Source organism: Gadus morhua, chromosome 16, assembly GCF_902167405.1.
Source record: "Gadus morhua chromosome 16, gadMor3.0, whole genome shotgun sequence".
NCBI lineage: Eukaryota > Metazoa > Chordata > Actinopteri > Gadiformes > Gadidae > Gadus > Gadus morhua.
Window position 1 is genome coordinate 20,829,178 of NC_044063.1, and position 13,381 is coordinate 20,842,558.

At 45.1% G+C, this 13,381-nt stretch overlaps 1 protein-coding gene across 1 annotated transcript; it reads left to right on the top strand.

Annotated features, from left to right (window-relative positions):
- Window positions 1–175: 175 nt before the first annotated feature.
- On the top strand, window positions 176–9,680 carry LOC115561568 (sodium- and chloride-dependent GABA transporter 2). Its single transcript, XM_030381714.1, has 14 exons — window positions 176–504; window positions 608–742; window positions 3,862–4,002; window positions 4,264–4,351; window positions 4,424–4,556; window positions 5,891–6,025; window positions 6,471–6,574; window positions 6,697–6,821; window positions 6,983–7,095; window positions 7,221–7,358; window positions 8,001–8,103; window positions 8,222–8,322; window positions 8,540–8,710; window positions 8,834–9,680. The coding sequence occupies exons 1-14, from the start codon at window positions 372–374 to the stop codon at window positions 9,119–9,121; spliced, it is 1,908 nt and encodes a 635-aa protein (XP_030237574.1). The 5' UTR covers window positions 176–371; the 3' UTR covers window positions 9,122–9,680.
- The last annotated feature ends 3,701 nt before the right edge of the window (window positions 9,681–13,381 follow it).

The following is a 13,381-nucleotide window of genomic DNA, read 5'->3' on the forward strand; positions in this document are numbered from 1 at the left end:
AAAAGGAAAAAAATCTAGCAAGGGCACATTTTCCAAGTGTAAATGTGGTGTTTATTAATAGTAAATGGGACAGTAAGGTGTTTCTAGATTAAGGAATATTTCAAAACTACCTGAGCTGCTATGGTTTTTTTCAAATGGCTTTAGAGATTCATCGCCTTCAGTCAATCAGTAGCATACAGCTTTAGTTCCCAATGAAGCCATACTGGGAAACAGATGACTAACTGGGTCTTCCAACCGCCAGAGCAGGTGAGAAGGGGAACACAAAGAAGATCTGTTCTGACAGCTTTGGCTGAAATCAGGACTAAACTCCAGGAGGAAAGAAGATCTGTTCTGACAGCTTTGGCTCAGGAATAAACTGCACGAGGTACAAGATGGGGGAAGTGAAGATTGAAGAGAGAGGACAATGGGCCAGTAAGACAGAGTTCCTCCTGGCGGTCGCAGGGAACGTGGTGGGCCTGGGAAACGTCTGGCGGTTTCCCTACCTCTGCTACAAAAATGGAGGGGGTATAATAATCATTCAAACATTTTTTAATCTCATCTTCGGATAAAGAGTTTTGCGTCTCAGTACTCCCCACCTTTGTTGAGCCGTGTCTGCCTGTGGTTCCAGGTGCGTTCTTGGTGCCGTACATGGTGTTTGTGGTGACGTGTGGGGTGCCCCTGTTCCTGTTGGAGACGTCGATGGGTCAGTACACCCAGGAAGGAGCAATCACTGTGTGGAGGAAGCTTTGCCCTCTGGCAGAAGGTAACGACTTGTGCTTTGGTGTGACCCGCTTAGAAATGGTGCAAAATGAAAATAAATACCCTTGAAGTAAATTAAAGCTTTGGCACAAAGCTCAGTTTCAGAATCAAAAATGTGTCCAAATTATTAATACATTTAGACTGAGACTGTGTCAATGAGGTAGATCCGGGAGACTAATAGAAGTAAGAGTGTTTGGGGTTTTCTCGTAAACTCATTTTATAATTTGTATTGATGTATTGATGATTTTAGCCAAATAGTCAGTGGGAACGAGATCGTTTATTGGCCTGTGGCATGTCATGTGCCACCGAGACCACTGACAAACCATGGCATATGCCGTTCTGAAACGGCACATGCCGTTCTGAAAGGGTAACTGCCGTTCTGAAACGGTAACTGCCATTCAGGTGGAACGGCATATGCCGTTCTGGAACGGTAAGTGCCGTTCCCAACAATGATATGTGACAGAAGCACGGCCCGCCTCCTCCGTCTAATTTCAAGATAAGCATTGCCTTAAATGTAAAGTTATATATATTTGGTATTTATTGACCCTATATCACAACATAACGCCGTAAATAAAGGGATTTATACGTTTCTCTCGTCCGATCTGTTGTTAGGATATTTGCGATCTGTTTGATGTTGCTTTTGAAATGACAGATGCTTTTGATAACATCCGGACTTGCTCCGGTGACGGTATTTAGCCTAGCTAGCCTATAGCTATAGACTATAGCTCTATAGCCACCTAAACAGACCTGTTTAGGTTGTTATAGAGCTATAGTCTATTGCTAGATGGTATACTGAAAACAGTCAAACCGCGGTGTGTGGATTGATGTACACTTTTCGTACTCTACGGCAGCCATCTTAGCTACGTAGCGGAAGAGCAGGAATTTCTCACGTGAAACCTCATTCACCGCTTAAAACATCAATGCATAACCAAGGACTGAGGTTTCACTTGGATTACATTAAATAACTTACTTTGACACAACAATGGCCATGTTGCATTAATAAATGAGTTACTTTCTTCTTGTCCCACTTTTGACACGTTACATTTAATTTACCTTTTTATATGTATATTATTTTTCCCCTTTGACATGAATATGAATATCGATTCTAACTCACTCAGAAAAAATATGTATGAACAAAAATAAATTCAAACACAATGAGGCTGTTGCGTGTAAGTGTGTTAACACAGTAAAACCGAATGGCTTTAGTGTCAACACAAGTGCCACGTGTCTTTAATGTTTGACAAGGCTCTGAAATGCTCCACTGCATAGTGCCTAGTGCCAGCTGGCTAGTAATGGCTTAGCTACCATTTCTAACACATTACCACAATGATATAATGTGCCAACATATTTAAATTAGAGCTGTCAAGCGATTCAAATATTTAATCGTGATTAATCGCATTAATGTCATAGTTAACTCACGATTAATCGCAATTAATCACAAATTATTTTTCTATGCTAAATATCCCTTGATGTTTTTGTCCCATAATTCTTCTCATTTGAATTCTCTTATCAACATGGTGAAGTGCATCGGCTTGCCTTGTGCAAATAATTTTTTATTGATAACAACATTGGCATATACTGATCAAAACAGGACGATACAAAAAAAGAGCCTATAGTGCAATTAAACGACTGCTTTGAACAAATGTCATTTGAACATAGCAGTCAGGCTACTGCTTCTTTGTTTTGAGCCAAAAAAAAAAAGTTTTTTTTTTTTTATATATATATAATAATTGCGTTAATCGCGCGATAAAAAATTAAACGCCGTTAAAAGTGGTTTGCGTTAACGCCGTTAATAACGCGTTTAACTGACAGCTCTAATTTAAATGAGTTAAAAAGGTCCTTGCCATTGGTTCACTTAAATGCTTTCGAATCATCTCTATGAGCATCAGCGCATATCATAACCCAATAGTATTTTCACTTGCTTACCTTTTAATAAACAGGACCTTATTGATTAAAGTGTTACACCTTTCCTGTTTCTTGGCTCTCAGACCGTAGTCCGGGAGCACAGGGGAGACGTTCCCTCCAGGGCCGATGTCCTTTCGGGGGTAACACCCTTCACTATAACCGGCAGTCAGGGCCGGATTAACAATTTTCTGTGCCCTGGGCAACAAGGCTCAAGGGCCCCCCCCCCCCCCCCCGCCGCCGCCAAACAATCGTAAAGTCGCTATCATCAGAACTTGGTGGCTTGATGAGTACTTAGTGAATGTTTCAATTGTCTTGACAGCAAACAGCTAGGTAGGCCTTAACTTAACTTAATAGGCCTCACCTCCATTACCACTGTTAATGGCTGTTAGGGCCGGCTGCCCGGGAGGGGGGGGTTCATCAGGGGGGATAAGGTGCTTCGGGTGTGACCTCTATCGCGTTGGGGGTCGGAGATGCCGGAGGAAAGCATCTGGCCACACACACACACACACACACACACACACACACACACACACACACACACACACACACACACACACACACACACACACACACACACACACACACACACACACACACACACACACACACACACACTCACTCTCTCCCTCTCACAAACACCTCCCCAAACCCTCTCGTAATCTGTCCTTGTCCCCGTATAATTCTTTATGTTTTGGTATATGTTACATGTCTGTCACACGTATCTGGGTTTTGTCGTGTTATGTGGTGTCTGTAGATGTATGTTTGCACTTTGGGAAAAAAAAAAAAAACGTTGTCAAGGGCCCCTTTGATGTCACGGGCCCTGGGCAAGTGCCCAGTTGCCCTAATGGTTAATCCGGCCTTGCCGGCAGTTGGTCTGTTTATAGGTCGGAAGACACGGGCACGGATTCTCTGCGTTTGGTACTTTATTCAACAGCACACGTAACTCGGAAACACAACCGGTCTTGTTTAATTCCTCCTAGACTGACGCTCGCTCAATCGCTCGTTCACTCATTCGTCGACTCATTCGCTGACGTCACTCACACACACACACACAGACATTCTCGCGCACACACATACGCCACTCTCGTAACAAAAGGGTATAATATGTAATATTTCCAAATTAAAATATCTAAAAATGACCTGTGTCATGTATTTTGATGAGTTGTTCATTATTTTGAGGGCTTCCCATTTACAGAAATTCCCCATGTTATCCTGCAGGTATAGGCTATGGGGGCCAGGTGGTTCTGCTGTACAGCTGCATAACCTACCCCGTCATATTGACCTGGGCCCTGTTCTACTTGATCTTTTCCTTCAGCTATGAGCTCCCTTGGGCCAGCTGCACCAACTACTGGAACACAGGTATTAGTAACACTCCTTATAATTCACCTTATGTACAAAGCTCCTTTCATTTAGGAGGAATGGGACAGGACACCGGACCCAATTTAGTGTTTGCATTGGGTGTTGTCTTTATGAAGCACCACGCCATTATTTGAATAAAGCAGTAAACCTTTGTTGAGATGGTTGAAAACCTTGTACGTTGTTAAACTGGGACATTTGGTGACTTGCAGACTTGCTTTCGTTTAATTGTGGGTTAAAAAAAAAAACGTTCAACCCTATCAGACAAATGCGTATCATTTTCCCTGGGAAACGGGGCCGTCGGATGGAACAACCAGACCAACTCTACCTCCGCATCCACAGAGTTTTGGGAGTAAGTATATGTCTGAGGTCTTTGAAAAATCTTTGAACACTATTAATTGGTTGTTGTTTTTGTTTTGAGCAGACAGCGAGCGTTGTCCATCTCAGGTGGGATTGAAGAAGTTGGCAGCATCCGATGGGAATTGGTGCTCTGTGCCCTTGTAGTGTGGGTCGCTTGTTACTTTTGCATCTGGAAAGGAGTCCGCTCAACAGGCAAGGTATTTGCCAACTATTCGAAGGCCCTGTTTGTCTTTTTTCATATTTTCTATTTAATTTGTTAAATATACATTTGTTAAACGTCCCATGGCATGCTACTTTATGGATGCTTTAATATATATATTAGTGGACCCCTAACACAGTATTTGAAGATGTTCCCGAAATTCAGCCGTGGTGCAGAATTACAGCCACTCGCACATTGAGCTTTCCCCAAACGCGCTTTAATGCAAATGAGGAGGAGAGAGGCAGGTGAAGGAGGAGGATGGGGGTGTGTGGCCATGGTACCATGCGCTCTGTTTACAGTGGATGTATCGCAATGGCGAGGCGCGCACAGCCTTTAGCCGTGTTCTGTAAATATTCTAGAACCCTACGGGTGCTCCGGCGGGATTCCCGGAGCTCTATATCTCAATATAATAAATATTATAATCTTTAATATTATAAATAGATACCTATATCATATAATATATATTATCACAGCAAAAAGCTGTGTGCGCCTCCAGACGATACTATGAATCTCAAACGTCTGCGTCGGGTTCTCCGACGTCTCTGGTTCTTCCACTTCCACATCAATCTGAAGTAGACTGGACCGCGACAGGGAAGAGAAAGAGATTGTTGCCCGCAATTGTCTCTCGCCGGAGCCCAGCTGTCGAGGGCCGAGGCATCATCGCCTCGGCGCTGCCCCCTGCCCGCTGCCCACCGCCTCGGCAGCGGGCAGCACCGAGGCGGGGGTGACTCACTGCGGTGGTGCCCCATGGCGGTGGTGCCTCGCGGCAGCGGGCGGCGGGCAGCGGGGCTCTTGCGGGAGACAATTGCGGGCAACAATCCCTTTCTCCTCCATATCACGGTTCATGTACTTCAGGGAGTCAAAGCCAAAGTTCCTTTCTCCTAATTCCTTCTCAACCATGGCTGAGGTAACCCCCACTACAGTCTCATTGTGGAAATACCAGAGACGTCAGAGAACCGACATGTTAAGCGCCATAAAACCAACAGCAGAATGGTTATCAAAATAACAAAGAAGTGTACAACACTTGCGTTACAGTGTGTGTAATCACACACACACACATGTGGCGCTCGCACTGTAGCTCATTGTCTCATGGGTGGGCCAAATTCTCTGGGCGGGCAAGGCAGAGAAAGGGGAGGTAGCTTGGCCCCTTCTGAAGACATATGGGGCCACATTCCATATCAGCGCACCTGAGCTTCCATTTTTTCCAAAGGCGAGGAGTATACCTAGCGCTCGTTTTACACCGAACTCATATCAATGTTAGAAAACCTCATAAAGTGAGATTTTCATGGCATGGGACCTTTAAAAGTACATAAAGGCAATGTTTTTTTCCAGGTGGTGTATGTCACTGCAACCTTTCCCTACTTAATGTTGCTCATTTTGCTGATCCGTGGACTCACTCTGCCGGGGGCTATGAACGGAGTGGTGTACTATCTTTACCCAGAGCCGTCACATCTATTGGACCCACAGGTAGTTAAGGCCTCACCCCCCTTCACACCCACACTTCAGGATGAATAGGGAAGACTGTCTGGGCTAGATGTTATTAAGTGTTCCTTTAAAATTTAGAGTTATAATATATTGTGTTATAAAAATAAAAAGGTGTTTGTGGATCCAGATTCTGACTCCATGCCGGTTGGTGTCCGTACTGCCCCATAACCTTGAGCATAAGGAACGGGGCGTGCGACTAGTCGTGTGACTATGTTTGCGATTTGAATAACGCATGCACGCTTTATTAAAGATTATACAAAAATACATCCATGACAACTTTACTATGTCGTAGAACTACATCTGTTTTTTTGATTGAATGACCCTTAGCGGCAGAATATACATATCATACCTTTAATTAACGTTGTTCGTTCCTCAGTGTGTAATCAGCCATGAGCCATGAGAATAGATACCCTTACCTTGTGTACAGGTATGGATGGAGGCTGGTGCACAGATCTTTTTCTCCTACAGCATAGGAGTGGGATCCTTGACCGTGCTAGGGAGCTATAACCCTTACTACAACAACTGCTACAGGTGACCCTGAAACAAATCACAGTTCCATGGTTAGGCCGCTCACCAAAGCCCTTGAGATTTGTGGAAGTCAATTGCTTTCAATGATGAAGCTGAGTAAAGTGTTTTCTTATGATATGTTACAGAGACTGTCTGTGGTTGTGCTTGCTGAACAGCTGCACCAGTGTGGTAGCAGGGTTCGCTGTGTTCTCAGTACTCGGATTCATGGCAGAGATGCAGAACACGCCCATTGATCAAGTGGCAGAGTCAGGTACTGCATGAAGCTGCATGCACAGAGAAAGAAATCCCTGATTGTTCATATACTTTTTTAAATTAGTAAAAATAAATGCAGAAAACGTGTTTTCAGTAAATAAGTAAAAGTCAAGAAAAATTCACACAAACAGATTGTGTATCTAATACAATGATCCTCAGGCCCAGGGCTGGCGTTCGTTGCATATCCTCAGGCGATAGCCATGATGCCGCTGCCTCAGCTGTGGGCCGTGTGTTTCTTCATTATGATCATTCTCTTGGGCCTGGACACTCAGGTAAGAATGGAGAAAAGTAAAACAAACACAACAACAACAATACAAATACAGATATAATAGTCTTCGCCGTACACATAACACACACGTGATCCATCTTCTGTTCCTGCTCTTATTTTCCCTTGAAGTTTGTTGCATTGGAGGTGGTGATGACATCGGTCATAGATCTGTTCCCCAAAGTGCTCCGCAAGGCCGGCCGCCGGGAACTCCTGCTCCTCCTGTTCTGCTTTGTCTGCTTCTGTTCGCAGCTCGTCATGGTCACGGAGGTCAGTGCAAATAAAGGTCAATAACAGTACAGTTAGGACTCTTTGTTTTGCTTAAAGAACCGATGGAAATGACAACAACAGGTATTAAGGATAACCATGAGACGTGATAGTAAGCTAATCAATGGTGTCATGGATGTCTGGATGGATGAGGTTTGGGCTGTTGTGTGTGCATAAAACCAGAACATACCAACAAAATACAGAAGGGGGATAACCGTGTTGTCAGAAAGAGGAAGCAGGCAGGCAGGCTGCTCTCTTACCGCTGGTCTGCATCAGGTGCGTGTGGTTCAACTAACGACCCACTGAACCAGCCCTGAGAAAGAAACCCCTCAGAAGCACATTGACCCTACAAGGCAGGACGGGGTTAGGTCACAGCTACTCCAGCACCAGTGGAACAACTCAGAGAGATGGTTACAGCTCTAATGCAGAGTTCTCTTTTTTACAAATGCTCCCAAATATTATATTACATTGTTACATTATCAAAATATTTTATTTGATCTGGTGGTCTCCTCTGGAGTTCCTTAGTATTTTTGTATCTTATTCTTGTGTATGACCATATTGTTATACATCCTTACAACTAGCAACTGTGTTCACCCGATAAACTATAAATTAAACTCATCAATAAACTCATCTCTCCTCCATCAGGGAGGAATGTTTGTGTTCCAGCTGTTTGATTACTATGCATGTAATGGAGCATGCATTCTCTGCCTTTGTGTGTTTGAAGCATTTGCACTTGGCTGGATATTTGGTAAGCAATCCTACTTTAATATCCCAAAAATGATTTGGGTAAACCACAGAGTTAAACAGAATTGTCTTTGAATAATGAAACATATCCTGTCATCCTCTCTCTCTCTTCTCTCCACCAGGGGCTGAGCGGATGTATGACATCATTGAGGATATGACAGGTGTGCGGCCCAACTGGTTCTTTAAGCAATGCTGGCGTTACCTCACACCCCTGGTCTCACTGGTAAGAGAGCAGAACAGCCTTTTGGTTTACCTCTTCAAATGTACATACAGTACCTTACCAGAGGACTGGGTTTCAACCCAAATTATATTCCCACCCTCACCCTTAAAACTTTCATCAAACTAAGAAAGTATTTATTTAAGCATTAAGGCAGCCTGGAATGCGGTGTCCACAATGTCCTCAACCTTCCTGGTTAATTAAATGTTTGACCCTTTTACAGGTCTCTTTTATATACTCTATGGTTGATTACCAGCCACTCACCTTCAACCGCTGGTACGTGTATCCGACCTGGGCATACACGTTGGGCTGGCTGATGGCCTTGTCCTCCATGATTCTGGTCCCAGGAGTGACGCTGATAAAACTGGCCACTGTGCCTGGAACTCTGCCTCAGGTAAAGGGGAGGTTCTGTCGTGTCTTTTATACCACATGTACTCAACACAAATCACAATCTAAACCAGTTTGTAACATGCCCTAACCCTAACCCTTGACAATGTATTTTCTTTCCCGCTGTTAGCGATTGCGTCGTCTGTGTCAACCTGCCGCCAAATACCCGCTGGCCCTGGACAAGGAGGGGGAGCCAATGGCCTGGGACAGGGGGGGGGAGCCACTCAGGGAGGTGGAGCCTCTCAGGGAGGTGGAGCCACTAAGGGAGGTGGAGCAAATCAGGGAGGTGGAGCCACTGGCCCTGGACAGGGAGGTGGAGCCACTGCCTGAGGACAGGAAGGTGGAGCCGCTGCCCAAGGACAGGGAGGTGGAGCCACTGGCCCATGTCAGGGAGGTGGAGCCGCTCAGGGAGGTGTAGCCGTGGTCTATATATTACCTCAATAGACCACATGATATTAACGCTGACATTAGTACATCATTGGACCACACCTTGGTATTGTCAACACCAATTCTCACTAGTTTGTTCCTCTATACATTGGGGCCAAAACAACACCATATAAAGACAATATGCAGAATCTTAACACTCATACGAATTTACACCATCGGCTCTTTTTTGCCAGCATGCCTCCCTAGCCTAATTATGTGCAACTGTTTTGCCCCTAGTTGTTACCTAATTTTTGAACGCCTCATAGGAGTTCATTATGACTATCTGAACCTCTTGAGTGAAATAGACTGCTCTTGATCTATCATACTTACCTATGAAAAGGTGAGTAAAATGACGCAATGCACTATTTAACTCTGATCGCGAGTTTCCAAAGAAAGCCTGGGTATGTTCAGCGAGGTTCATAGCATACCCCACAAGGCTTATATAAAAAAGATGGCCTTGCTTTTTCAATGGAATAATCAATGGATGTGAACTGTAATAACAAATTTGAGGTATATTAAATTTCCTTTGTGTAAGTTTCACTCAAAAATGACCATGTTTCCCCCTCCTTTTTTTATTTACACAGATACTGAAACAAATTGGTACAAAATGTACTAGATTAATAATATGAGGGACATACCACTATTTCGGGAGCAACTACGTTGTCTCACTTTCAGGGACACATACATTTTTATAAAAATTCTGATGCAAAAAAATCTTTTTCTGCTCCTTGCACCTTATCATGCTTATCATGCGAGGAGGCAGAGATAGAATCGCCTTGTGGTGAACTTTCATTTAATAGTCATCTGACAGATTATGTCAAGGTTTTAAAATTATTATTATTATTAGCTGGTCAGTTCAGTTCAGTTTAACTTTATTGTCCCATAAAGGGAAACTTGTCTTGCAGTCAGGTACACATGAAAACATAAAAACACAATATACACAAGGACACACAACAAGGAGATAGACACGGGCTTATAATTTAAAAAACTGTCATACTTATCTAGTCATCTGATTCAAATACATTTACAGGTATGTGCAAAGAATTGTGCAAATTTAGCAAACGAATTGCGCTAGGAATAAAATAGTTCTTTGACCTATTGGACACAATATACACCAAGTCCCTCTGTCATGACTTTGTACGATCCAAATTCTTGTAAAACTTCTGACCCTTGGTATTATGTTTATTTAAAATAAAATAAGTAACTTATAAAAATAAATAAATAAGACATGAAGTCCCGTCTGCCGGTCATGTTATAACACAGCTGGAAATCGTGGATTTTCTGATAAAGACTAGCAAGCCTTTTTGACAGACAAAACAGCAGAAACTATGTTAAGTTTGCTCGTGCTGCCTTTTTGGTTTTGTCAAAAAGGAGACGCTCACCCATCAATCAGAGGGTAGAGATTCCTGCAGGACGGTTGCGCTCGATTTCACTAGCCCAGTTGTGCCTGTTCATTAGTGTACAGCATCCATTCTCTCATTGCTTGTGTAAAAAAAAAAGAGTAAAATATTAGATTTGAGGACGAAATGATGGGGTGGGCTAAGGCAAGTTTTGGTCTAGCTTTGCCACTGCTTATATGACAGTAATCACCCATCAAACCTGTAGTGCCGTAATGGAATGACGCGTACACACACACACACACACACACACACACACACACACACACACACACACACACACACACACACACACACACACACACACACACACACACACACACACACAGACAGACAGACAGACAGACAGACAGACAGACAGACAGACAGACAGGTATGTGTAATTTTTTTTTTAATATGGCCTAATTCACACATGGAATATACTGAGTCCACAAATAAATTTCGGCAAAGAAAACGTATGATATGCGGTAACTGTGGTTCTATTTAATGATATACGCAATACATTATAAACATTGTTTCTTATCAGTATTGTATGCTACCCTAATATGCATGTGTCCCCGCGGTAATAGACATTGCTATGATTGTATTATGCGTTACGTGTTTAGTTTGCCCAAGTGAAGGAGTTCAAGTAGCCTACCTCGGGGTCTTGTTCGCGAGTGAGGGAACTATGGAGCGTGAGATTGGCCGGAGAATCGGAGCAGCAGGGGCGGTATTGCGTTCGCTTTACCGCACCGTTGATACGAAAAGAGAGCTGAGCCGCAAGGCAAAGCTCTCGATCTACCGGTCGATCTTCGTTCCTATCCTCACCTATGGTCATGAGGGTTGGGTGATGACCGAAAGGACGAGATCGCGGGTACAAGCGGCCGAGATGAGTTTTCTCAGAAGGGTGGCTGGCGTCTCCCTTAGGGATAGGGTGAGAAGCTCAGCCATCCGTGAGGAACTCGGATTAGAGCCGCTACTCCTTTACTTAGAAAGGAGTCAGCTGAGGTGGTTCGGGCATCTGGTAAGGATAAGAAATACCATGCAAATTAAATTTAAATGAAGTGAAATTTCGAAGTTGGAAACTGGGCGCCTTACAGAGCACACACGCGCGCCCGCATTCATTCATTCTTTTTAACACTCACTCGCGGTAAAACAATGCTTTTCACGATCAAATAGGCCTACTCATCAATCCTAAAAGTTATGGGCATGTAGGCCTACACGATGTCTGTGTCAAGAAAATATGTGTTTGCTGTACGGTGTTTGCAGATGCATTGATTTAAAAGTACAACTTATTACCGCTGCATCAGCTGTTCTTTCCCAAATAATTCACCAAGAATGTGCGGCTAGGTAGATGAGAGAAGCAAAGTGTATGCGCGAGGTGCACAAGCAATCCGTATGCATCGCATGCGCATGTATGCATGCGCCCTTAAAATAGCGTCTGAACAACGCGCCACTGACTTTAAACCAGGTATTTCCTGGTCAGTAGCGCAATGGTATTCAGAGACGGCAAAATACCGTTTGCGCCAGAACACGCCTCCTCCTTCCGCCGAACCGCCCCTTGCGGCGCATGATCAATCCCTAATTTACTGGCGAGTGGCGCTGGTGGGAAAAGAACGCCCTGCGCCAGTTGTAAACTAGCAACGGCACATGCGCCAGTGACTAAGTCACTTGCGCCGGATGCAAGATAGGGCCCTTGGAGAGTTTACTGTTCCCGAAAGGAGGTTCGACCACGTCAACGTCGACCTGGTGGGACCGCTTCCCTCCTCTCACGGGTTCACCTGCCTCTTCACCATGGTCGACAGGACGACCCGCTGGCCTGAAGCTGTTCCCCTCTCCTCGACGTCGGCTTCTGGCGTGGCGCGCGCGTTCATCGGCACATGGGTCGCACGCTTTGGGACTCCTTCAGACCTCTCCTCGGACCGGGGCTCGCAGTTCACCTCGGAACTCTGGAACGCGGTGGCTGAGGGGTTGGGGGTCAAGCTGCACCGCACTACCGCCTATCATCCCCAGGCGAACGACTTGTGTGAACGTTTCCACCGTTCCATGAAGGCAGCCCTACGGGCCAGCTTGAAGGACGGCAACTGGGTAGATAGGCTGCCATGGGTGATGCTCGGCCTCAGGTGCGCCCCTATGGAGGACCTGCGGTCCTCTTCGGTGGAGCTGGTCTACGGGCAGGTCCTACGAGTGCCAGGCGATTTTATTCCTGACGCCTCGGTTCCCTGGTCGGCGGCCAGACAACGTTCCTCCCTGCTGGAAACCGCTAAGGTTTTCGCGCCTGTTCCCACGTCGCAACACGGCACTCCCACTTTCCGCATGCCCCCCGATCTGCGCACGGTGGACTATGTTTTCATTCGCCACCGTGGTCCCCTACGCCCTCCTTATGATGGCCCGTTCAGGGTTTTGAGCCACGGAGACAAGTGCCTGGTGGTGGACGTCGGGGGTAGGCCTGAGACCGTTTCCTGGGATAGGGTTAAGCCGGCAAACGTGGACAGAGACGGGGTCGGGTCGTCGCCCCTTCCCGTCATGAGGACTTTGACTATGGGTGAATTCTGGGGGGGCTTGTGTGGTGGTTAACACAATTCACCCACGGAACTATGGGTGCGGGGCGTGTTTAGCACGGACCCTTTTAGTGGACGGAACGACCGTCCAGTTCAGTCCGGTTTGACTTTATGTGTGTCGAATGTGTGTTTTATTGTGTTGTGTTCATTAAAACTTTGTGCTGGATACTCCGCCTCCGACTCCCGTCTCTCGGCACTACAATATGCCCAATTATTTGGTGAAACTTTTGAGAAAGCCAGTGTTTGAGGAAACATATTTAGGTCAAGGTCAAGGTAAGAATTAACAAATTTTGTCCGTAAATGCGAAATTTTGCC

Excerpts from the sequence above, each read along its gene's own strand:
- LOC115561568 (XM_030381714.1), top strand. The coding sequence starts at position 372 with ATGGGGGAAGTGAAGATTGAAGAGAGAGGACAATGGGCCAGTAAGACA. Across the intron at positions 6,026-6,470 it reads CACATCTATTGGACCCACAG|GTATGGATGGAGGCTGGTGC; the intron begins GTAGTTAAGGCC and ends CCTTGTGTACAG. Across the intron at positions 7,359-8,000 it reads AGCTCGTCATGGTCACGGAG|GGAGGAATGTTTGTGTTCCA; the intron begins GTCAGTGCAAAT and ends CTCCTCCATCAG.